Below are 27,058 nucleotides of genomic sequence, written 5' to 3' on the forward strand. Positions count from 1 at the left end.
ACCCCATATAGTAACTCCTCTCACCAAGTATAAACTCCTAAGTTGCATGCACTCATCATAAGCACAAAAGGTAAAAGAAACAAGTGCCATCCCTACTGAGCGAGTTTATTGAGGTTACACATAAAACATACAAACCCCAAATGGGTTAATCATTCATTTTATGATAAAGCTTAAAAGTGATAAACCAATACCACTTAGCAAACAACCGCACATCATAATTATTTAATCACATGTTGAATCACATACATACATATATGTTTAACCATAATTCTAGCACATAACATATATGATCGACCGTATAGCATATAAACATCCGCATAACATATAAACAATCACAATTTATATATAACGATCATTTCATTTTATTTACCTTTTTATAAAATAACCAACATTTTGCTATAAATCCAATCTTTTATTATATAACCAACCTTTTGTGATATATTCAACCTTATATTAGCCAACCTTTTATTATATATATCCAACCGTATGATAGACAAGTGTCCCTTAGTGCTACCTCACCCAAGAGAAACACCTCGTTCAATACTTATGTACACGATTAATCGAATGCTCTAAGTGCCTCATGACTTCCATCCAGAACACCAAATTCGAGACTCCACTTTTGCTATTTCGACTTTGAAAAGTACAAGTACTTTGTGGTTTCATTCAAGAATCAGTAAAAGCGGTGTTAATTATACTACAACACATCCTGACTCCCACATGGTGCTTGATTTGGCCACAAACGAGGGACCAACATCACTCCAACCTACGAACACAAAAGTACATGTAAAACATGTGTCTCACGACCGTCTAGAAGGACCAAAAACTAACAACCTCTATGCTATAACTCTTATGGTGGTTGTCGAGGCCAACAAAAATAAATAACCCTAAAGCTTGTACATGACAATAGTGTATAGTGGTAAAGGGATCAAATCCACGGAGATTGGTAATTTGTTACTCAATGTAAATCTCTTTGTAAAATACTTATAAAATAACAATAAAAGTACAATGGGGGCTTTTAGTATGTTGATATTTTTAAAGACAACTAGAGTGAAACTAAGATTTAAAGAACATAATTAAACAAAAGCAAGAGTTTGATATTAGACATTAACAATCACAAGAATGTACTTTTTGTGATCGAAACTTTCGAAGATAGATGGTCCGCATAGATCAATATGAAGAAGTTCGAGTGGTTCCAAAATGGACTTTTCGATTAGAATAAGATGACCTTTCTTTCATTGCTTCTCACATTCACATGAAGCACAAAGAAGATCATTTTCAAATTTGAGGAGTGGCAAACCTCAGACTATTTCACCAGAAACCAGATCACTAATGTATCAAAAATTGAGATGAGCAAGCTTCCGATGCCACAACTAACTTATGTCAGGAACAAATTTTGATAGAAGACACAATTGAGGCTTCCCAATGATCATATTGATATCTAGAGGATACATATTTTTTATCCAACCTAATTTGATGAGGCATTCTTTTCGATCTTCATAAAATAACTATGCTTCTTATAGAATTCAACTCTCCAGTTTGCATCAGTGAGTTGTGACACACTGATCAGATTATGCTTGATATCAGCCACATAAGCCACATTTGAGATAGAGAAATTGTCGTTGGTTAGGATGCCATAACCTCGAATTTGGGAGTTTGAATTATTGCCATAAGTACTAGCATTTGGAGCAAGCTTCAGATCACGCACAAAATCCTTTTGCCGTTCATGTGCATGGGACAAACTCTATCAATATAGCATATTGTATCTTGTTCCGAAGCACAAAAAGACTGAAAAATCAATGAGTTTTAGAGTTTTTAAGCTCCAAGTTAGACTTAGGTACTTTAGTATGGGATTTGTAATTAGCTTGTGATTTTTGAGTTGCTAGTGTTTCGGAAGGCTTTTTCTGAGATTCTTTGGGGAATATACAGAACGTTAGACTCTTTTTATTGATTCAAAAATCATACTCAACTATTGGTTGTTTAGACACTGCTTTCCTCAGAGGAATGTGTTATGAGGTGTTTTGATTGAGTTTTCAGTCCTTTTTACTTTCCATTCAAATTTTTGATTTGATCCTTTAGAAGGTTTCTGAACAACAGTGTTCTGAATATCTTTTCCTTTGTTCAATGCATTCGTAGGAACGCTTGATTTTGGAAACTGTTTTGGTTTGAAAATTGTGCCATCCAAGGTAGCAATAAACACAAAAGTATATACATTCCGAGGAGAGTCAATTTTCTTAGATGAGGTCTCAACGGTAACAATTTTCACACAACTTTTGATAGATGTATTATGAATATTCAAGCTAACATGAATACATGGTCTCTTAAGAATCTTAACAGGCATGAAAGTATTGTGATTCCTAGTAGCTAGAATGACTATTTGAGGTACTTTCTTCTTGAATCTTTCAAGGAAACTAGAGTATTGCCTAAACCTAGTTTCTTTTTCTAGAGCTTTGCTAGCTTCGACCTTTGGATGAACAATATCCTTCTTATTCAACCAGGGCTTCTTTCGAGATTCACATGATGACTTGAAATTTTTTGTCAAACAGATGTATTGTTGAAACGAGGCTTAAATGAAACTAGATTTGACTTAGAAACCACTTTTGAGTTAGAAACACAAGAATCAGACGAGGTGTCATCATCATACATAATTTCTTCATCTACATCACTATCAAAAGACGCCCAAAATGAATTTATACGTGTCATTAAGTTTGTCCAAGTCATGTGTGTTTGTCTAAGGAATGATTTCCTCAATAACACAATTGTTCAGATGACTAGAGTTAGGAAAACAATATCCAGTACCACCTGTTCAATGTGAAGGTTCCGAAGACAGATTCAGGTCCATGGATATTAGAGGCGGAAATTGCGTGGAATCAGGACATGTAATAGTATTTGGTTTGAACTCTAGAATTAATGATTGAGAATATCTCCCATGAACGTTAAGTTTTGGAGTTCCTTCAGGGACGAGCAATAGGTTTCGGAAACTCACTTCCAAGACCTTTGGACCGGGGATGATGGAAATTATGATTCATTCTTTCATTAGCTTCAAGAACATCAATTAAGTTATGCAAACTATCAATTTTAGCATTAAGAAGCTTGTTATCATCAACCAAAAAATTTCTTTCAGTAATTGAAATTTCACATTTGTCATTCAGAATAATAAAGTCATATTTGGCCATTACAAGTTCTCTCTCCAATGATTTAATCTTAAGCTTGCAGTCTTCCACTCATAATCTAAGACGGGTCAACTCGCTATCCAACTTCTCACTAACTTCTATGGCAGACTCATATGCTTTATGAATATCTGTCATATCTGATTGAATTTAAGTTAGATGAGGTTCACAATAAGACAAATTAAAATTATTATGAGTAATCATGAATTTTTCCTACTGGATGATGCTACGGCCAAGTGGGTCGTTAGTTGCCACATAGCAATAGTTTGGCTCATCATCAGCTTCCGAACAAGAAAACCACTAACCTTCATTACACTTAATTGACTTTTTAGCCATAAGACACAGGTTTCTTCCATATTTTCCTTCACCATCATCACTAGATAACCAATATATATCAACATTTCTTGAAACTATAGTGACAAAAGTCTTTTCACTTTTAGCAAGTTCTTGTGCTCGACAAGCATAGTAGGCAGAGTATTTCACCTTTGGTTTTTGAGGAACATCAACCAAATAGTCCTTTGCATAATGGTTGTCGAGACCACATTCATGACAGACAATCTTGGTTTTGGCTAAGTTTGGAACTTCCTGAGTTTCCAAGGAGCGACCAGTAATGTTGGGTTGATAAGCTGGTGGATTTTCAGTAGTTTTGGGATAAGGTTGAGGATTGCTTTGGTGAGGGGCTTGAAATCTGTTTTGAGGAGGTTTTTGATTAGGATTCCAAGGTCTTATGTATTTCATGGACAGAAGTGAAAACTGATGCTAGAAATAATGTTCAAAATCAGCGACTTTAGAATCAAAATTATCTTCACACGTATAGTTCGGAACTAGAGGAACATGTGCAACAGGTTGAGTGGGTCATGTAGGTTAAGCATGTGGAATATGTGGGATGGTTCCAAAAGGATCCAAAATAAATGGGTTTGGATGTAGTGGATTGATCGAGTTAACTAAAGTGCGAGGACCTCCTAAGAGTTCTCTTAACGTTTGAGCAACGTTGGATTCATGACCTTATGGTTCGCAAACAACTAATAGAGCTTCAGTTTCTTCAGAGATCCATCACTCTAAAGACAAGATTTAACATTACGCCATCTTTTTCCTAAATTGTTGATGAACTTGAGATTGTACTCGAGAGGAGTTCGGATTACTCCATGTGCAGTCATGTTATTCACCACGGTCCTATACTTTTTTGATGCAGAGGCTACATAATCACTAGGAATGGTAGTGAAGGTGGCAAATTCATTTACCATAGACGTCAAACGCTTATCATTCATGTTCTCTGATCCTTCAAATAGATCTTGTAGTGTATCCCAAATCTCTTTTGCAGATTTGCACAACTTAATGTGCTCAAACAGAGATGGACGTACACCAAAAACCATTTCAGAGAAAGCGACTTGATCTACATGAAGTTTCTCAATGTCGTTTAGTGGTGATGGTCGAGTTTCTTCTTGAACCATGAGAGTGGAAACAACATCTCTAACCACTTGTCTTACAAGAACATGAGGACCTTCATTCACTAACCTCCAAATTTCTTCACCTTTTTCTTTGCCAAGCAAAAATCTATCCATTCTAACTGCCCAGTGATCGTACTCTTCAACAATTAGCAACGGGGAACGCGATAGGCAACCTACGCTATTTGTTATTTGCATTGAATGCGTTTATTGAGATTGATTAGAAACAACCATTGAAGTTAAGATATTAGAGTTGAAGTGGTACATAGAAGAACTTTTATCCTGAATAAGGAAATGATTGAGATACCAAGGTAATCTTCAATCAACTATAATATGTTCTTATGGATTCAAAGGACAACCACTTACGTTCTAATACCAATTAAGAATACAAGGATTTTCATGGACAAAGTTTGAGAACTCAAACATTGAATTAACTTAAGATCAATGATTGCTTGTAATGAAGATCCAGTCAAGTATGGTAAACCAATCTTGTCTCGAAATAGATATAATCAACAAAGTGCTCAATATGGAATAATAATAAGTATGAACAATGTAAAGTCATTCAAGAACAAGAAGAATGTAAGAGAGAATACTTGTTGTTGATCTTGTCTCTTGTACCATACTAGAAAAGGTGCGCATGGACTGAGAACAGGTTGACACAACCGTTGTTGTTGATCTTGTCTCTTGTACCATACTAGAAAAAAAAAATAAGAACAATACAAAATAGTATTTGCAACAATTAATGCATTACAGACACAAATTGCTTCTAAGCAAACATAGATCTCGAATAGGTTTTCATCTTTGGAACATCTTCACTTCAAACTTAATCTTCATTTTGGAAGTCTTCATCTTGGATTGCATAAGGATCACTTTTTTCATGTTCCAACATCTGGAGTCTTAAAAATGGGCATATAATAGTTAGCAAGACTTCCCATCACCACCTTGAGCAAAGTCAATATTTCTCCAGTCGATAATATATATTTTCGAATTCCAAGTTAATGATTTTGAAAAAAAAATTATCAACTACCGGATTTTAGGAGCCAGTTAAGTTCATATTGCTACCAATAGATACTCCAAAATAAACAAAAGAAATATGAATGGAATTATATCGGATAATTGTAGCATAGTGACTAACCATATCAAAATTGACACCCATCCATATTAACTTACTTTTAAACAAGTTAATTTTCAATCCTAAAGCCAATTGAAACACCTTAAGCATATAAACAATGTAACGATCATTTTCCAAGTTCTAGGCACAGAACATAATAGCATCATCCACATAAAGAAGATGGGAAAGCTCTAAATCCCCCGAACCAACCCTCACAGTCACTCCTCTAAAAATGTCAGCTCTACTAGCCTCCAACAACCCAATTTGATATCTTTCCATAGCAAATAATAATAATAATAATAAATAAATAAATAAAATAAAAACAAAAAAGTCGATAAAGAATCACCTTGTCTAAGCCCCTGGTCATTTAGGAACTCCTTAGTTGGAGCCCCATTTAAGAAGAACAGAGGCTTTAACTAAAGAGAGAGTTCACATAATCCACTTGCGCTGTCTCAAATTGAAGTACATTTTATCCATGGCCTCATAGAGATACTCCCATATCAAGGAGTCATACATTTTTCCGAAGTCCACCTTAAACACCATTATTTTCTTCCTTATAGCCGGACTATCAAGACCTTGTTACTCCTTTATGAAGGTAAGTTGCTCAGAACTAACAATGGAATTAATGACAATAGCAAGACAATTAGCAAGAAGTTAGCCGATAATCTTATATTGACGCGATGAGGCTAATTGGGTGAAAATTAGAAGTGAATTTCGAATCATTCACTTTTGGAATCAAGGAAAAGAACGAAGGATTACACCCCTGAAGAATATGGGACACGTCTTGAAAATACCAAACCAGATTAAACACATGTTGTTTAATAAGCTCCAAATACTGCTTCAGAAACCTGAAACTAAAACCAATGGGTCCGAGACCCTTTTCATTCTCATAGTCCCACGTCGCCTGTTTTATCTCATCACAAGAGAAAGAAGCATAAAAAAGTAATCTGCTCCTCTGCAAGCCTACTAAAAATATTCGAGGAAAGAGTAGACCGAGAACCACCCACCCCTCATTTGAAGAACAAGAAGAGAAATGATTTTGAAACTCAAGTTTAACTTCAATCGGTTTAGTCTTCCAAATACCATTAACCATCACACTACAAATAGCCACCTGTCCCTACGTCAATTAACAACATAACGAAAATATTTACTATTTTCATTCCCTTAAATACTCCATTTAACTTTTGCTTTAATTTCAAAGCTTATTAATTTGATAAATCAACAAAAAAAATTATCTTTGAAATTGCCTTCAACTGCACAAGCTATTTTAAAATCCTTCTCTAAGGGAGGACGGTATTGTATGTTTTTTGAGGGTAGGTACCGGCGATATCAAAGGGTTGTGATTCCATGAACATTGGGATGGGCGGGTTGGAGAATAATTTCGAATGTAGCGGCTTTACCAACCCGTGACCTCTTTTGTTTACAATTCAAACTAAATGCTTGCATGTGATTAGTCAACGCAGTGAATCCTTTTTTTTGGGTTATACATGAATTGTTGTGTATGACAAAAAAACTATTGTGTACGAATCATTTCTCATTTTGTAAACATTACCTGATTCCTTTTTTTAGGGTTTCCATATGTTGTAGGCTGGGAGGGTTGGAAAAGAAATAAGAGAGAAAAACTGATGTGACGCTGATGTGGCAGTAGGCTCAGTGAGTTGGAAGGGAATGACTCCTTCCTCCTTAATATCTAACCATTACTCCTACTTAAAATGTTTTAAATTACACCGACTGAATGAAAAAAAAAAGTTTGGCCTATAATACTGTGTTGTTAAACACAGTCTTTTATTTGTATTGTTTTTATCAAGTATATAGATATTATATAGAAATATTGATCTTTATATATTTGGTATATTTGAAAAGAGAATTAAAAACCCAATAAATATAAATATAAAATATAAAATATAATTAAGAGAGGTAAAATGAAAATGTTATTTTAAGGAGGATCTAAGGCTGGTGGGTGGTGTCACACTTGCCACAGTCCACATAGATGCTACGTCACTTTTGTCACACTTACGTTAAAACTTGCTATTTGCTAGACACAGGTTGCCATACTTTTCATGCTAAATATATATTTTCTTTAATTAATTTAAAAAATAAATATTACAAACATATTATTTTTTTAAAAACCTAAATTCTATCAAAAAACATAGAGACTAAAAAAATATATCACACTAGAATTTAAAAAAACATAGAAATTAAAAATATCACAAGAAAACTACAAATTCGGAAACATCACACTAGAAATTCACACACACAACCCACTAAAAATTAGAATACACAGACTTCAAATTTGACATCATTTGGGGCTCTGCCTCGCAATTTGCCAAAACTCAACAAGCATGAAATCTTTGTCAGTTTCAACAGGATAAGCCTTAAGAACATTCTGTAGCAAAGCATTATCGTTATCACCATTTCTAGCATCACGCATCATCCTACGAAACACAATGGTAAACCGAGTTGCAAGTGCGTGTGCGTTTCTCCATTTGGCGTAGAGTAGATCTTTTCTTCGTGGTTGAAGGGTTAGGCGGTTGTATATGTCGACAACTCTACTTGAAAAAGTAGTCGTAGGGTGGTCACTGTGGTGTGAATCTTCTGATACATCAATCCATGAACGAGCGAGTAAGATCTCTTCTTCAGTCGACCAAACAATAGTCACTTTTTGTGATGAGGTGTAGAAAGAATGGAAAAATAAACAAGTTAAGAGAATAAAATGAAGGATATTTGAATGGGGTGAAGAGTGAATAAGAATGAAGGTATTTATAGTTGAAGATTGAGGGTTTAAAATTTGAAATTTTGAAAAAGAAAACGGTTATATTTTTGAAATTGGATATTTTTTGGAAAGAATGTAATTTTTAAAAAACATGTTTAAATATAAATGGGTTAAAAGAAAAAAAGGAAATCTCTCTCATCAGTTTACCCTCGCCGAGTTGCCGATCCGAGCGAGGTTCGCGGGCCTCAGACCAGTGTTCGCCGATTTCTAACCGAGTCCACACCCACCGGCCTAATAGAGCGCTGATGATGGAAAATTAACGATGGAGCCCCTTCTCTTAAAACATGTAATTTAACCTCCTAAAGAATCCCAAGAATATGATTTGCTGTTGAACATAAGCAAAACGATAGGATGCAAATTTAAGATTAATACCCTTATAAATTGGCACAAACTCGGGCATAGCATTTTCCAGTCATCTTAAATATTACTAAAAGAGAAACCTTATGACATCATCTTAAATAATCTGGACCATTGATTGTATTTCAATCTTATTTTTTCCACCATTAGATCAAATTGATTACATCATCTTCCCCATATTGAATATATTTAATTCCAATAAACGTTTTCCAATCATAAATCAATAACTTACATTCGTTGCAATGGAATGTATTTACTTCCAATAAAAACTTTCCATATTTTACATCTTGAATTTTTAGTTATAAAGATTTTAATATGGTCAATTTTAAAAACATATTACTAACAAATCATTTCAATCAAGGCATTAATATCAACCATTAATATAAATCCGTTTATATTAGTAAACCATTAATATAAAATCTTTTTTTATTAGGAAATCATTAATACCGATAAATCATATTCAAATTATCACATACATATATGATTCATCATTGAATTCGCGACTCGCATTTATTTTCAATCGTTTCTTTTCTTCAAACCTTCTTCTACAACATCGTTAATATTGCTTATAACTTCCATCATCATTCTCTGTCATAAACATTCGCTCTTGTGCGCTAGAAGGTCAGTATCTTCTTTCGCTTTTTATATTTTTTTTGATTATTTTTTGTTCCTATATCAAATGTATGTATTCATATATTTCGATTTTCTTTGTCACAAATTACATGAAATTAGTTAATTACTTTTCTGAAACTTTTCAAATAAACATGAAAAGATATTAGGTACCTTTAACAAAACAAAAATTAACTATCTTGGGAACTGACATTAATTACGAAAATGTTACTTTTATATATTAGATATGATTATGATTTTTTTTTTTATTTTCTATGTCATAAGAATCCGGTTAATTTTGGTATGATTTTAAAATATCATTGAAATTATTATGTTTTTGTATATCATATGAATCTACTTTTTTATCTTTGTATAGTAACAATAAAAATTATTAATTTACACAACAAATATAGATATTTCAAATTTTGTAATATTATTATACCTTACAAAATACAAGTCCCTCCAAAATAAATTTTCGCCGGTAATTTCATCCATAATTTCAACAAATTTAAATTTGTATTTTCTTTATATAATTTTTTTTTAATGATCCTGATTTTTTTTCTCCAAAAGTATATATCAAACATTTACGTCTTAGATAATGCTGCCCTATTATAATTATTATTTTCCAAAAGTATATCCGTTTAATGAGAAATTTGATATAATAAAGGAAGTGAATGTTCATTAAAATGAGATATATATTCCATAATTGTTACATGATTTTATTAAAAAAATTAATATCAAGGTGTAAACATTAAGCATTTTTAAAGTGAAATTTCAAAATACATACAAACGATAATGTTGTACAATGAAATATAAAATTGAATAGACTGAAAAAAAAAACACTATTAAAGCAGTCAATCTTAAAAATAACATAGTTATGAAAAATTATAAAGTAAGATAAAAATTATAAGATATTAGGAGATTTGTAAAAAGTACATTTAGTAAAAAGCGTTACGGTTATTAGAAAAAATAAGACTGTTAAGATTAGTGAAAATATAATATATAAACTAAATTATCACAATAGTAATGAAATGTCATTATTTGATATTTCATATAATTGAAAGATATATCAAATTACATTGATGATATACTAAAATTATTCAAAGTTGCGTCAAAACTAATGCAAAGTTCTTGCGAACACCAAATAAATAAGAACAAACATAAAAGCTAACATTTATATCTATAATCAATTTAAAATAAACCAATCGTGATTTAGAAAAGAATCTCCATTGATGATATATACTAAAATTAAATCTCTATAACATTTAACATTTTATAAATTATATTACATAACTTTATTTGAATAAAGGAAATAGTTGTCAATATTTAATGTCATAGAAAAAGCGGTATATTGGTTGTCAATATATCTTTAAATTAGGTAACATTATTATGCAACGAAGGTCTAATTAAAATGTTTATAAATATATAAATATCATAACTATATGAGACGAGAAAAGTCGTTTAACTAATAAAGCAGAAAATGATGTCTACAAAGAGATCTTTCAATGATTATATATATTTATCGTTTTCAATGTATTTTCTACACATTTCAATAACACCAATAACCATATATATATATATTTTTTATAATCATTATACAATATCTATAAACGATTATATGTTTTTTTATGCGTTTTCCGCGTTTAACGCGACTATAATCTAGTGTGTATATATATATATATATATATATGTATATATATATATATATATATATATATATATATATATATATATATATATATATATATGGAAAAGTTCAATAAATAACCATAATTATGGGTTCTTCAAGGAACCAAATATTTTTTTCAATTTCTAGAGCTTATTTTTTATCGAAAAAAAAAATTTAAAAATATCTAAATTCATATATTAACATTGTGAATGTGAAAAATATTTTTCGGATTCACCGTGTGAATCTGAATTCACGTTGTGAATTTTCGAAGATTCATATTGTGAATTCGACGTAAAAAAAAATCAAATTTTATATCATTGGAAAAATGATAAAAAGTCATGAATTCTTGTATTTTTAGTTTTTTTTGATAAAAAAATAAGTTCTAAAAGTTGAAAAAAAAATTGGTTCTTTGGTTAATTATAGTTTTCTATTGAACCTCACCCTATATATATATATATATATATATATATATATATATATATATATATATATATATATATATATATATATATGATCAAGTAAGAACCTAAAATTTAAAATGAACCGCGAGGACCCATCTTGTCCTTTAATCTTCAAAATTGAATGGCTATGATTAATATATTATTTTCATTTTTCTTTTAAATTCGTAATGGCAGATTTTGTAATTAAATTGAAATATTTGAAAATTTTCTGAAAAATGGTTAAATGTGTCAAAATGGAAAATCCGGAAATGAGCGTCACAATAGACGTGCTTTCAAACTCGCTGCTATGCTCCACCACACACGCTCCACCGATCAGCGACACATGTCACTTTCTGAGTGGTTGTGCTTATTATTTTTCCACCCATTTTGTTTTTTGGCCATAACCTTTTTTTCTTTGAAAAACAATTATGAAAAAACCAAAGTTCATAAAATTTAATTCTCTTCAAAATGAGCATAATCATGAAAATGTGATTTTTTATTTTTTATATTTATAAAAAACCCAGAAAAAAATTTATCGAAAACTTATTCAAAATTAAGGAATACTTCTACTAACTATTTTAATAACTTTGTAAAAAGAATTTTTTAAAAATAAGGTTTTTTAGATACCAAACTTGATTTTAAAAGATTAAAGTTTTTTTTTTTAAATGTTGAATAGAATATGATCCAAATAGAGATATTTCAATATATTTATGATTAAAAAAATATTGTGATTCAATATATTTATGATCATTAACATGTTATGATCTAAAAATATTTTGATTAAAATATTTACTGATCCTTAATTGTTATATTTTTATGATTTAAAATCAAATGATTCAAAAAATATAATGATCCAAATGTTGTATTCAACAAAAACTTTATTTAATTCAATATATTATGATCTAAATTAAAATGATCCAAATTAATATAATCCAAAAATATATGATGCATAATATCGTTATGATTTAAAATATTATCATTCAAAATTTTATAATCCACAAATAATATGATTAAAAAAAAGTATGAACGTAAAAATATTATGATCCTCAGTATTCTGCTTATTTAAAATTTTATAATTGTTAAACATTAAAAACTTAAACCGATATTTAGTTTAAAAGATCAAGAAAAAGCAAAAAAGAAGCAAAAAATAACAAAAAAAATCCCTACTATCTTCAAGTATGTAGTAAAGATAATAAAAAGAAAACAAAAAGAAAAGAAAAAAATATATTGAAAAAAAATGAAAAAAATAAATAAAATATTTAAAACGAGCGTATATCTATTTAAAAAACACATTGATTTTTTTTTACGAAAAACAAAAAAACAATAAATAAAAAGAAAAAAAACCAAAACAATTATAAAAGAAAAGAAAAACCCGTTTAAATGACATTGCACGGACGTCTGTCGCACATGATTATTCCCTCGAGTCTGTCTTATGTTCCATGTATATGCCCCGCGTGCGAACGTGTCACGACCAAGTAAATGAGTTTGGCATTTGTGCCTTGACAAAATAATTGGTGGAGAATAGTTATCGCGGTTCCTACAAATTTTTAGGTTACTACTGGATTCGGACATATATATATATATATATATATATATATATATATATATATATATATATATATATATATATATATATATATATATATATAAAGTAGGTTCAAATGTTTCTCACATCTATTGTGTGCTAGACTATACCAATAAGAATTTAATAAAAATTAGATTATTATTTAATCAAATAAAGATAAATATTAAATGATTTCTATAATTATATGTATATTAAATGATATTTATGATAATAACTCTTTTTTTTATGAAACTAATTAAATTCATCATTGATGTCAGCAATAATATTCTTTTAGAATGAATTTGTATAAAAAAAATAGAGATTGTATTCTAACATAACGGGAGTGTATTCTACTAGAATACTTTCATTCTTCATATTCAATGCAACTTTATTTTATTTTAAGTGAATGTGTCCTGCAATAAAACACGAATCCATACATTAAAACTTTAATAAAAAATCATTCTGAAATATTGTTATTACTGATATTAATGACGAATTTAGTTAGTTTCCATAAAAAAACAATTATAATTATGGATAACATTTAATATATATACAATTATGGAAATCAATTAATATCTAAATTTATTTAATTAAATAATTATTTAATTTTAACAAAATCCTACTGGTGCATTTTAGCATACAATAAATGTAACAAACACATTAATCTAACCCTAAATAAACCCATATATATATATATATATATATATATATATATATTGAGAGAGAGAGAGGGGGGGGGGGGGTAAGCTCAATTGAGAAAATAAAAAAGACTGAGATGGGGAATCAGTCTCAGCCAATTATTTATCTTTGCTGCAAAACGCTCTAACGTACCAGGCCGATGAAGGATGAGTAATATTCATATATGAATCTAAATATAAGTGTATTCATATATGAATACACCACCATCCTTCACTACCAACCACCACTACCATCGCTACCAACCACCGCTGCCACCATCACCACCTCCATAACCACCCACCAACAACAACCGGTAATTCTGCCACCACCCGCCAGCGACATATTCATATATGAAGAATCACTTCCATTATACATATTCATATATGAATATATGTATTCATATACGAATATGATCTGTTTCGTCGGCTCGGTACGCTGGAGCGATAAAGTGGCAGATTCAAAATGAGTGGCCTGATTTATTTTCTCGTTCTCAACCTTTTTTTCTCAATTGAACCATCCACTATATATATATATATATATATATATATATATATATATATATATATATTGACCTGGCAATTCGTGTATTCGTGTCATGAAAACGTGTAAGCCACAAATTTTACACGATATGATTACACAATGAGAAATAAGCTTTATCTCAATTTTCAAGATGTATTTGTGTCATGTCGTGTCTCTCATAGATTCGTGTATTCGCGTGTATTCGTGTCTGGAATTGCCAGGTCTATATATATATATATATATATATATATATATATATATATATATATATATATATATATATATATATATATATAGGTAGAAGGAGAGTGTAGCCTTGGAAAAAAGAAAAAAACATTAAGAGGACATTTTTCCCCATGGAGACAAGATGATATTGTAATAGCAAAGGAATACATTTTGGCTTCTTTAATCGTGCACTCCTCACGATGTTCTTCTTCATGATTTGTTCGATCATTCTCTATTTAAAAGTATCTTACAACAACAATACTAACATCACTGGATGGAGGGGTTTTAAATAAGAAAGCTTGCGATTTAGTAATAGAAACCAGCATCTTGGGAATAAGCAAGAATAAATACCACACGTAAAGACAATTGAAATTAACCCCGTTTCAGTTAATGTGGCATACGTCGACCTACTTTGTCTACAAAGTGCTTGTCTAGAGTTAATCTAGGCATGATTAAGAATAAAAAAGCCCCCCCTTGAATATAAATTTATATAGAGAACTCCAAAAGTATATTTGAGAGCATACAAAGCAACTCACATGAACTCTTGTTTGTAACATGTTTTATATAAAAAATTTATAGTAAAATAAAAAACTTATTGAAATGTAATTAATGAGATTCGAACCTAGATAGTTTTCCTAATTAAGGTCAGCTCTACTCCTGAAAAAAATTGATGTTTTTTAATTAATACTTTTAAACATTTTATAAATAATTTTTTTTACCAGGAAATGAGATGAAAATTGGGCCCCTAGTTTTTATGATTGTATAACTAAAACCCTAGCTATCGTTCTTATAACTTAGGCAAAAGACAAAAGGTAACCCTAACTAAAGCAGGATCGGATTCAACTACGTACACTAATCAACACATAACTATACCTACCCCAAACACTTAGGTATTGGGTTTTGGATTTTTTAACATTGCTCAGGCATGCTGACATCTATCTGGGTCATCAGTACTCAAGTCACATTTAAGACGATAGAAGGTGTCTTTTGAGGTAGCAAGGAAGGAGATTATCCACCCTTATAATCTATAAGAGCTCTTTTGTTTAATTTGAAGGATTATTCAGTGAAAGTAAAGGAGAGAGGAAACACGGTGACCTTTGAAGAAGAAGAAAAAAATGGATGGTGGGAGTAACAAGGGGAGAGGTCGTTCGCTTAAAATTGGGGTTTTTTGCTTCACTATTGTAAAGATGGAAGCAATCATGTAAAAAGATAAAGAGAAAGAGAAGATACTCTAACAAATAGCTTCAAAAACAAAATATGAATTGTTATTGTAAAACTTACATCAAAGCTCCCTAGGTTGAATTTCATACTAGGTTTTCATCTTTTCAGTTATCTATTAGAGATAAAAACCAAGAAAATGGGAGACATGAAAATGGTAAGTCGTGGTTGTATAAGGTTGTATAAAGGCATGATGGATGAAGGCGATGATACTAAGTGATATCGGAGACGAATGAGGACAACAATTTAGGAATAATTGTAAGATTTTTTTTTTTTGTGGAAGGAGGTCGTGCTGTTAACATAGACCGATAGTGAGGGTATTTTGAAGCGTTAGTAAAAATTAATACGAGAAAGAATATTGGATATGGTCGCTCCATTCTTGGGTACAGAGAGATGGAAGAGGTGATGGTGTATTGGGATAGCTAGAGTAAGGTGAAGAAAAATACATGTTTCTCAAGTGATAGAGGAAACTGAGTGGCCGACAATAATGGTGATAAAAAAATTGAATCACAAACAATGTTTTAAAACCTGGGTTTTTAGTTGACCCGGTATGATGACCGATTCACGGGTCAACCTGGTTTATGGTCTTTTTTTATTTTTATATATTTTTACTTTCCTGCATACTGTATAAACATATAAAACCAATAATTTATTGTCCACAAAGTTTAAACATTGAAAAACATTGAAGAAACTGCAAACGGCTCCAGGGGCGGATCCAAGGGGATCCCGGGGTAGCCCGGGATACCCCTCAAATTTTTTTTCGGTAGTGTAATTTTTGTTTACGTATCCCTAAAAAAAAATTCGGTATAGTGTATATATACGCATCCCTCCACTTATAAACACAGACAAATAGTTAGTCTGTTGGTTAAGGCGTTGGCTTATTCAAGCAAAGGTCTTAGATCAATTGTTGTTTCTTACATATTCTTTGTTTACTTTTGTTTTATTTTCCCAACTATTCTATCCCATATCGCTAAACACATCTAAACTCAACCATTTTTTTCTATTATATAAACCTGTTACGCTCAAGTTTTATTTAATATCTACTTTGAGTCCGACATCGATTCAAATATCAAAATATACTTCAATTTCATGTTTATATAACAAGACTTGAGGTTAGCTAAGGATTCGATTAAGATTTGGGTTTAAAACCGAAACCGAACCGGGGAAACCCAAGTACCCCGGGAAAAAAATTAGGTTACCCTAAAAAAAATTGGGATACCCCTTTACCTTGATCTTGGCTCCGCCACTGAACGGCTCGTTGTTTTGGCGTTCGCTACTTGTATCCAACTATCCAAACTCTATTAAAACGTGTCAATCCGGTTTTAATCGGTTCGACATAAGCGGTCGAACCGCGGTTTAGGGGAAACACGGCCGGTTCAATCTGATCCGTATTTTTACAAAAAAAAACTGCTCTCAATTGATCCGCCTTCTACCTTGGGTCACGGTCCAACCGGTTGAACCGGCCGGGTTGACCTAGATTTTAAAACATTGATCACAAATCCTAGAGACTATATATGATAGGGAAATAGAGTTTCTAATCGGACCCACAAGACGTATACACCATCTTGGTGGTTGTATGGTAGGACGTTGTGTGGTCCCATGCAAATTGAAACAACGAGCTAGCAACGCATGTTAAAGAGGGGTTGTTTGGCTTTTCGACTGTTCAACAGCTAAGAACAAAAAAAAAATCAAATCATTATAAAATTTACCTATAAATACATATAAGTGCACCTATAGTTATACACATCATTAATTTCTTTCTTTATTACACACACTAAATTACCTTCTAATAGTGTTTTCTATACTCTCCCCCAATGGAACAAAATCCAAATACTCCACCACGGAAAAGACGAATCGACAAAAAATGTAAGGAGATGTGATTGTTTTCTCCAGAGTTATGTTAATTTTATGTAGTTTTTCTTTTATAAAAGTTAATGTAACCTATTTTTTTTATTAAATTTAGTACTTTTTAAATGCTTCATTTATTGTTTAATTTATTTGATAACTAAAACTTATTTTTTATTTTTTTGATGATGTGAAGTGGTGAAATCACTTTTATATGGTGGCATGGAGTACTCTTGATACCCTAATATGGAAGTCCCATTAATGATACTTAATTCTAATAAAAAAAAACAAATTCTAATAAAAAAAAAACCCTACCTACTGTTTTCGAGTAAATTTTTTCCATTGTAGTTATTTCTTATATATCCTACTAGAATACATTGGCTACAAAACTCTTTTAACTTGAGCACAATTTTGCAGGGAAACGAATTGAAACACCTAGAGATCCCATTTAAAGATATTAAATTGGCTACTAAGAAGTTCACTCAGACAGTCATTGGCGAAGGCACATATGGTGATGTATACAGAGCAGAACTTGATCATTTTGATAGAAAAGTATTCTTCTCATTAGAGAAGAAGAAGAAAGGTGGAGTACCTCCAAAGAAACGCAGCACTGTAGCTATAAAACGTATAAAAATTAGAAAAGATAAGCAAGGAGAAGAAGGGTTCGATGCAGAGATTAAAATGCTTACTTGTTGTGATCATCAGAACATAGTCTCTCTTCTTGGCTTTTGTAAAGACCCTCATATTATACTCGTGTATGAGTACGTTTCCAGAGGAAGCCTTGATAGGTATTTGGGAAGCACCGATAACTTTCTTAATCTTAATTGGTTGCAACGTGTAAAGATGTGCATTGATATTGCACACGGACTGAAATATCTTCACACCAAGGCAGGGAGAAAAGCAAGGATAATACACCGTGACATAAAAAGCGGTAACATTTTGTTAACTGAGAATTGGGAGGCAAAGATTGCTGATTTTGGGCTCTCCAAATATGGCACCGAGAATACGAAAGAGAAAAGTCTCCATACAGTCCATATTGCTGGTACAGAAGTGTATTTGGATCCAGAATATGAGAAAAAGAGTAAGCTAACAACTGCAACAGATATTTATTCTTTCGGAGTTGTTTTATTTGAGATCTTGTCTGGCACACTTGCCTACGATCCAGTTTACACCAAGGAGCATCCAAGAGGGATTGCACACGTGGCACGTCGACGCTTAAAAGAAGGAACAATGAATGATATGGTAGATCATAGATTATGGGAAACTACCCATGAAAATAGTTCCACTATATCTACACGACCCAATCAATGTTCCTTACATGCATTTTTTAAAGTTGCATATCGGTGCCTGGAAGATACACAAGCTAAACGTCCAACAGCGAAACACATCATCAAGAAACTTCAAGACGTATTATGTTTGCAAGTAAGTAAATATCCACAAAAATAACTTGATGTTGCTTCGTTTTCATTTTAAGGTAACTGTGGTATTTATGATGTTAATTTGAAATTTAAATACACAACCAATAGACTTGAACTTTATACAGATTTGTATTACTAATATATTTAAATATTAATTTTATTGATTTATCAAACTATAGAAAAGTTATAATAAAATACATCTACTAGTTTTAGACATTTTGGATAATATCCATCACATGACCTTAACACCTAATTCCTGAGTTTTAGCAAAAATAAATAAATAAATAAAAAGAATGGGAAAGAATGAAAAGAAGATAAAGGAAAGGAAAAAGAAATTTGTATTTTGTGTTACCGGGTTGAGGAGAAATAAAAAGAAAATCAAACATTTTGCTTTTTTCCCTTCAAAAACTTCCAAATATTTGGAAGGAAATTAGGGAGGGAAATGAACCTTCCACTTTTTTTCTCTATTGAAACTTCGAAACACTAATTTGTTTTAATTACTTATTCTTGGACTTAAAAGATTAAGAAACTTTTGTACTTCTACATATATCGTAAAGTTTCAAACATAGACATCATGTAATTTTATATTTTTAAAAGCTTTCAGCTATTTTTCCAAACGTTTCTATACAAATAAAAGCTATAACTTTCAACTTCCTAGTTCCAACAATATTGTGTTATATAGCTTTTAATTGTGATTGGGTTTACGAAAAGCAAAGTTGCTATGGTGTTTTCTTATTAATAACTGGGTTTAAGAAAAGCAAAGGTGTAGTCATTAATTAAGAAATCTCATATTTGATAAGTGGGTGAAAGGGATCGAAAGATATGCGATCTGTTTTTTAAATGAGTAAAAAAATGAAATATTAGTCCCTCCGCTCCCACAATATTGCTTCTTGTAAGAAACTATCCTAGTTTGTTTAGTTTATAAAAGCCAAAACGTGAGGTAAGCCATATTCGAGTATTACTCAAGGACTCTATGTTTCAAACCATCAACCAACTGGCCTGCTATCATCATCTCGCCCAATTATGAAGTTTAACCGGTTAGTTTTCACTTAGTTTTCATTGGCTATGTGTACAACCGGTTTTTAAGAGCTAAGTGACTGGTTGCTAGTTAAGCGGTTGAATTTGTTGGCCGGTAGAACCTAAAATCATGAATTAGGTCGACATGGATTATTTTGAGAATAATATAATGTTCAAGTGATAAAAATTACTTAAAATTAAAGTGTGTTTATACATTCACTTTCAACTTTAATAAGGTATTTGCTACAATTAATGTTCTAATGTCCCTAATTTGTTTTTGGAATACATTTTCAACTCTTTGGTAACATTTGAATGAAAGTATTCCGTTGTTACATCTAAATCAGTAAACATCCTATGCGTTTGGTACAACTTCTGAATTAATCATGGCCTTGGAACTGATGCTTAAACAATCTTACCTTCTTTTAAGTTTTAACCTTTAAGAGTAAGAGGTAGGAACCATTTAATTAATTAGTTCACCGTTATTTACCAAAGCCCTTACTTTCAGTTTCTAATTTGGAAGTCCCATATTAAGACGGTTAACTCAATCGAAAAAAAAAAAATTAATGATGATTCTTTTATGTCTTGTATATTTTGGATATTTATCTTTTACATGAACACAAAATTTACGAATGACTTGATAACTTGAACTTGTTTACCTTTATTCTCATCCTTACTAACATATATATGTTGTAACTCTCTTATTAATATAAGTGCGTTATTGTTGCAGGAGACAAATTTGAAACGCTTGCCGATCTCATTCATTGATATACAGTCGGCCACCCAGGATTTTTCTAAAACATACCTCACTGGGTTAGATGCATATGGTAAGGTGTACACAGCAGCACTTGACCATTTCAATAGCAATTGTTTTTTTACAATACAAGAAAAGACAAGAGATGAACTCCACATGAAAAGTTGTAGCACTGTAGTTATAAGACGCATATTGGTTAGAAAGGACAAACAACAAGGGTTCCTTGCAGACATTCGAATGCTTACTACTTATAAGCATCCCAACGTTGTCTCTCTTCTTGGCTTTTGTGAGGAAGGTACTAGTATAATACTTATCTATGAGCATGCTTCTAAAGGAAGCCTCCGTGATTATTTGGGAAACATTGGTTACTTGGGTAATCTTACTTGGGTGCAACGTTTGAAGATCTGCATTGATATTGCTCGTGGGTTGATATACCTTCATAGACCAGTGGAGGACAAACCAAGTATAATACACGGTCACATAACAAGCGGTAGCATTTTTTTTACTGAGAATTGGCAGGCGAAAATTGCTGATTTGGGGCTCTCCAAGTTCTGCCACAAGAATCAAAAACCAAGCACTATGGATAAGAAAGGTAATATTGTACACACACAGGTGTACATGGATCCAGAATATCACCCTTCGAATAAACAATCAGATATTTATTCTTTTGGGGTCATTTTATTTGAAATCCTTTCCGGGAGGCTTGCCTATGATTCAATTTACACCAAGAAAAATACAAAAGGGATTGCAACAGTTGCACAACAACGATTCCATAACGAAACAATAGAGGAAATGGTAGATCCTAGGTTAATGGAAGAAACTGATGAAAACATTTCCACTCTAAATAAAAGACCCTATCTAGATTCCTTGGATGTATTTTCAGAAATTGCATATAAATGTGTGGCAGAAACTCAAGCCCGACGTCCATCAGCAGAAGAAATTGTCAAGAAACTTGAGGAAGCATTATCTTTGCAAGTAAGTAGTATATATTAAAACTATATATAATCAATGTTTATTATTATTATTATTATTATTATTATTATTATTATTATTATTATTATTATTATTATTATTATTATTATTTTGAAACGGCAAACTATCCTACTCCTAATCTAATCCTAAACACCACCTATGTCTCCTAGTGAGACTTGAACCCATGACCTTTCATTTGACCGAATATTTGATGATTTACAGGAAAACCCCTCAGACTACAAAAAATTCCTACTTAAGGACATAGAATTGGCCACACATAACTTCAGTGACAGCAACCTCATTGGAAGAGGAAAATTTGGGAACCTCTATAAAGGAGAAGTTACACATGCTAATGGACGTAATGCTATTGCTGCAAAGCGGTTGGATATGAAGCATGGTCATGGAGAACCACAATTTTCTAACGAGCTTAAAGTTCTTATGAACAATAAACACGAGAACATCATTGGTCTTGTAGGCTATTGCAAGAAAATGAATGAAAAAATCCTTGTTTATGAGTATGCGTCCAGACAAAGTCTTGACAAGCACCTGGGTGACAGTGGTCTTACGTGGATGAAAAGGCTGGAGATATGCATTGATATCTCAAGTGGGTTGGATTTTCTTCATGGGGGCGAGGCAACACATAAGTTAGTGATTCATAGAGATATCAATAGCTCCAACGTTCTGCTAACTGATGATTGGAAAGCAAAGATCAGTGATTTTAGGATTTCCTTAATTATCCCAATAAATGAGGATATAGACTCTGTCATTGATAAGGCTTATGGCACGCACGGCTATGTTGACCCACTATACGAGGTATCACTTTGCTTAACTAAAGAATCTGATGTATATTCACTTGGCATTGTTTTATTTGAGATATTGTGTGGGAGATTGGGGTATGATGCTCAGAAGGACTCCTGTCTATCTCAATTGGTTGAGCACAACCATAATGAGGGAAAACTTGATGAGTTAGTGTTTGAAGGCATAAAGGACCAAATTGCTCCAAAGTCATTGACTGCATTTCAAAGCATAGCCCTTAAATGCTTACATCGCAAGAGAGAGGAACGACCCACAACATATGAGGTGCTACAACAACTTAAGAAAGCATTGGAATTCCAAGTAAGATTTCAATGTAATTTCCTAGAATAATAATGTTCGTCTAAAATACCCGATATTATGAAAGGTAAAACTAAATTAATGAAAAGTTTAATTGCACAATCTTGGTCAAGTATTAAACTACGTACTGCTTCTCCTGAATAGTAAACAAAGAGATAATCTTTTTAATAAATAAGGATGATAATATTTTTAAAACCATTTTTTTTGGATAGTTTAAATTTTCTTTTGAAATTAGTAAGGAATAAACAGAATCTATCTAAATCAAATTGTTGCGTTCAGAAAGTGCAAATAAGCGTGTGGTACATAGTTTTTTATTGTTTAACTGATATACATACAGGAGGATTATGAAATATGGAAGCCCAGATTGCCCAAGAACTATAAAAAAATATTCCTGCAGATGTCAAACTCTCTAGATATCTCTAATCAGAGAGAAAAGGACCTCTATAACATGCTGTGCAACGGAGTCCTTCTTGAAGAAGACAAAGTGGTAACTTGCTCTCATATTTAAGTACTTCTATATGTTATCTACATTAATTCCTTTGCAGCTTTTTCTATTTTAAATTTAGGATAAATTATAAATTTAGTCTATGAGTTTTAGTGGTGGTTCATTTTGTCTTTTGGATATGATTTCCACCCTTCAGGCAGCCATCCCAAATACTCCTTGGACCTCAAAATAAATGCTTTAAATTTAATTATTTTTAATTTGTAAAATAGAAATACAAAATATGGAGTATCCCTAAACTTGGGATTATTAGTGTCATATGTAATGATTAATGGGGATTTAAAAGAAGGATTTCGGGACAAACAAGGTAATTTAACTAGGATTACACTGGTGGGAGGAAGAAAAAAAAAGGGGGTATTTTAGGGGGCGGGGGAGTCTCTAAATTTGTAATTTATAAAAACGGTAGTGTTCTCAATTTGTTGGTTTGTTTAATTTCACTCAGCCTTTTCACTTGAACATATCTGGAATTACCAAAATGTCCTCTAACTTTAGAACTCAACTACCCTTGCTCCTGATTGTTCAGTGCTGCTTGCGTAACTAAATAACGAATCTTTTCTTACAAAGTATCTTGGATATAATCAATTATTGTGAGAGATAGTGCAAATCATACATACATTTACATGTAACAGAATTTGGGCTTATTTGTTTTCTTTTGTATAACAGTTGTTTGCACAAGACCGCAATGGAGACAGAAATGAAATGATATCAGCAAAAACATTTTCATACATTAACCATTGTCGATATAGATGGCGATCAGTTCCAGAATCAAGGTTCTACCCTCTTTCTCTATGCATGTTTGTTTATACAAGCATATAAACATGGAGCATCTTAAATGAACCCTCACCTATAGTCTAGACGTAGTCTATTTGTAACTTCCATCATTAAAGAAATAGAAGAAATATATAATGGGAGCTAATCCGTACACAATAATTTTTCTCCATACACAACAATTGGTGCTTTAAAATGCTGTATTATACAACTATATAATGCATGAATTGTTGTGTATGACAAAAAACTGTTGCCTACGAATCACTTCCCATATATAATACATCATCGGCACAGTATAGTTTAATGGAGTGGTTGAATATGATGAAATGATTAATTAACATTTAATGGGTTAGACTCCATCATAGTGGGATGCCATTTTGGCGTTAATGATCATTAAAATTTTCAATTGGAAATATATACTTTTTTTAATTTAAAAAAATAATATATTCAATCAAACTTTTATAAATTTAAGTGCATTGTATGAAAAAAAAAATAGTATAGTTGTCTAAGAATATGATGATGATGTGTGAATTCATTAGATTCCACATAGTTCAACAAATCATAGATATCGTTACATAAACACCATATATTTGAACAATTTTTGCAAGAAGATATTAAATTTAAAGTAGAACTGGTACACAGGGGAATGGGGTCATGGCTAATATTTTACAACATGTGCAGGTTTAGAGTGGTAGCAGAGATGTTGGATATTATGAATCTAAATGTCAAAATCAAGACAAAAGCTCCCAATCGTTTATCTCCCGATGTGGTTTATGGGGTGTATTTAGTCTTCAAATTTTGTGATCCAAGAACAGTTTCAACTAAACCTGTTTATGTAAACCTAAAGTACAAAAATGGGGGCGAAACCGCAGAAACCTCACATGCATATTTTGCAACATGGAGAGACAATGAGTGGATGATGATTGAGTTGTGCCGATTCTTGAATAACAGGGGACACATCATTTTTAAGTTTTTACTGGAGAGCTTCTCACGATATTACTGTGGAGATAGTAACATATATGTTCAAGGCATTGAATTTCGAGCCATTGACAATGCAAGTTTGAAAATACTCTCTGGTTCCTAATCTAGATTCTTTATTTATGTTTTTGGAGCAGACAAAGACGTATGGAGATTCTAGTTTACATGTTATAATTAATTGCCTTGCAATTTTTATGCAGGCGGAACATGAAAATTTGGAGGGACTAATGGATGTTCAAGAAGTCTTAACATCAAACTCATATGTGGATTGGATCCGAACTCTCCTACCATTTGGCCTGCCAACTCGCTTGCAAAGTATCTATAGCCTGCCAACTCGCCTGCCAAGTATTTATGGCCTGCGAACTAGTCTATCAAGTGTACGTAGCCTGGGAACTAGCCAGGCAACTTCGATTACAAATTTTTTTTCCAGAAACGATGATGCTGGTGAACAGGTCCTTTTTTTTATTAACAAAAGTTATCTGTAAGATGAAAATTTTCCTTTTGCTTTTGTGATAAATTTTGTGAAAACCTTTGACCTACAGATATCGATCAATGTGAATGGAAGGAAACATCATCTGGTTTCAGCAAAGGCGGCTCTACACAACTATTCGGAAGTGGAATGTTTTAAAACACAACAAACAGATCAATACAGGTTTGCTTTTTGATCTGGCTAACTTAATTAAGTCTTCTCATTCTGGCCTAGAAACTTTTCCTTTTTACATTTCCCTTTCATATATGCCTACACCAATATCACACTATTTTTGTCATTACCCTCTATTTATAGAATGTAAAATAGAGTTAAGCTCAAACTCAACTCTATTTTACACTCTAAAAAAAAGCTCAAACTCAACTCTATTTTACACTCTAAAATAAGAGCGTAAAAATAAAGTATAGTTGGAGATGCTCTAATAGAAATTAATGTGTTTAGGTATGGATACCCAAATATCTGTTCAATATCTCATGATACACCAACTTTTGATGGTTTCAAATGCTATTATTGTGTATTTGAATAAGATACCAATGATGTATCACTAGAAGATCGACAACAGTTTTGTTTTTATAAGTGGTTTTCCATGTCAAGGGAAGCATGCAATAACATGATATAATATATGTATATGCAGATTTCCAGAGGTGATTGAGCTTCTACCACAACAAGTATTTGGTATCAAATGCACGATTATAAGTCGCATGTTATCACGAGATACAAACTATGTGTGCTACCTTGTGTTCAAGCTTTCGGACACATGTCGTGGGCTGCATTGTCCAGTGAAAGTAAGAGATCTACCCCATTTCGAAAACAAAGATGATGAAATTATTTATTTTAGATCACCAAGCCCAAGGAATTTACATGATAGTAATCAAGCTCCAATACCAAGGGCAGATGGATGGATGGAAGTTAGGATCTGGAAATTCAACTTAAATGAAGTACTCAAAAACAATTATTTAAGTATAGATTTGAAGTTAATTAGTTATGAAGGAACTGTTTCCGGTCTTATTATAGGTGGCCTTGAGTTCCGGCCGATATCATAAGAAAATTTCGGTCACATACTATGTTCATAACTAATATTAATTTTCATGAATTACTTGTGTGTTTGAAATCCTATAGCCATAAGTTCATGGACCTATTTCATGCCGTCAACAATGGCGGGGGATTACAGGGCAAGCAGGTGCTTTGCCCCCCTTAACATTTCTAATTTATATACATTACTCCCTTCAACTTTTTCAATTTATATACATTACTCTCCTTGACTAAATTCATAATATTATTTTGATTTTCATAATAACAAGGGTTGAATGTTGCATATTCTTTATCAACATAGACTAGATTTATCTAAAAATAAAAGATTTACCGTTGAAATAATTGCTTTTTGACGGCTAACATTTCTTATACCATTTTTACTGTTTTGTTAACACATTGA

At 32.0% G+C, this 27,058-nt stretch overlaps 1 protein-coding gene across 1 annotated transcript; it reads left to right on the top strand.

Annotated features, from left to right (window-relative positions):
- Positions 1-17,216: 17,216 nt before the first annotated feature.
- On the top strand, positions 17,217-26,726 carry LOC111909957 (uncharacterized). The gene is made up of 10 exons (XM_042896523.2): positions 17,217-17,641; positions 18,038-19,042; positions 20,783-21,781; positions 22,001-22,894; positions 23,229-23,378; positions 24,057-24,163; positions 24,843-25,215; positions 25,340-25,591; positions 25,682-25,791; positions 26,261-26,726. The coding sequence occupies exons 2-10, from the start codon at positions 18,302-18,304 to the stop codon at positions 26,667-26,669; spliced, it is 4,035 nt and encodes a 1,344-aa protein (XP_042752457.2). The 5' UTR covers positions 17,217-17,641; positions 18,038-18,301; the 3' UTR covers positions 26,670-26,726.
- Positions 26,727-27,058: the final 332 nt, after the last annotated feature.

Source organism: Lactuca sativa, chromosome 1 (assembly GCF_002870075.4).
Source record: "Lactuca sativa cultivar Salinas chromosome 1, Lsat_Salinas_v11, whole genome shotgun sequence".
Classification (NCBI taxonomy): domain Eukaryota; kingdom Viridiplantae; phylum Streptophyta; class Magnoliopsida; order Asterales; family Asteraceae; genus Lactuca; species Lactuca sativa.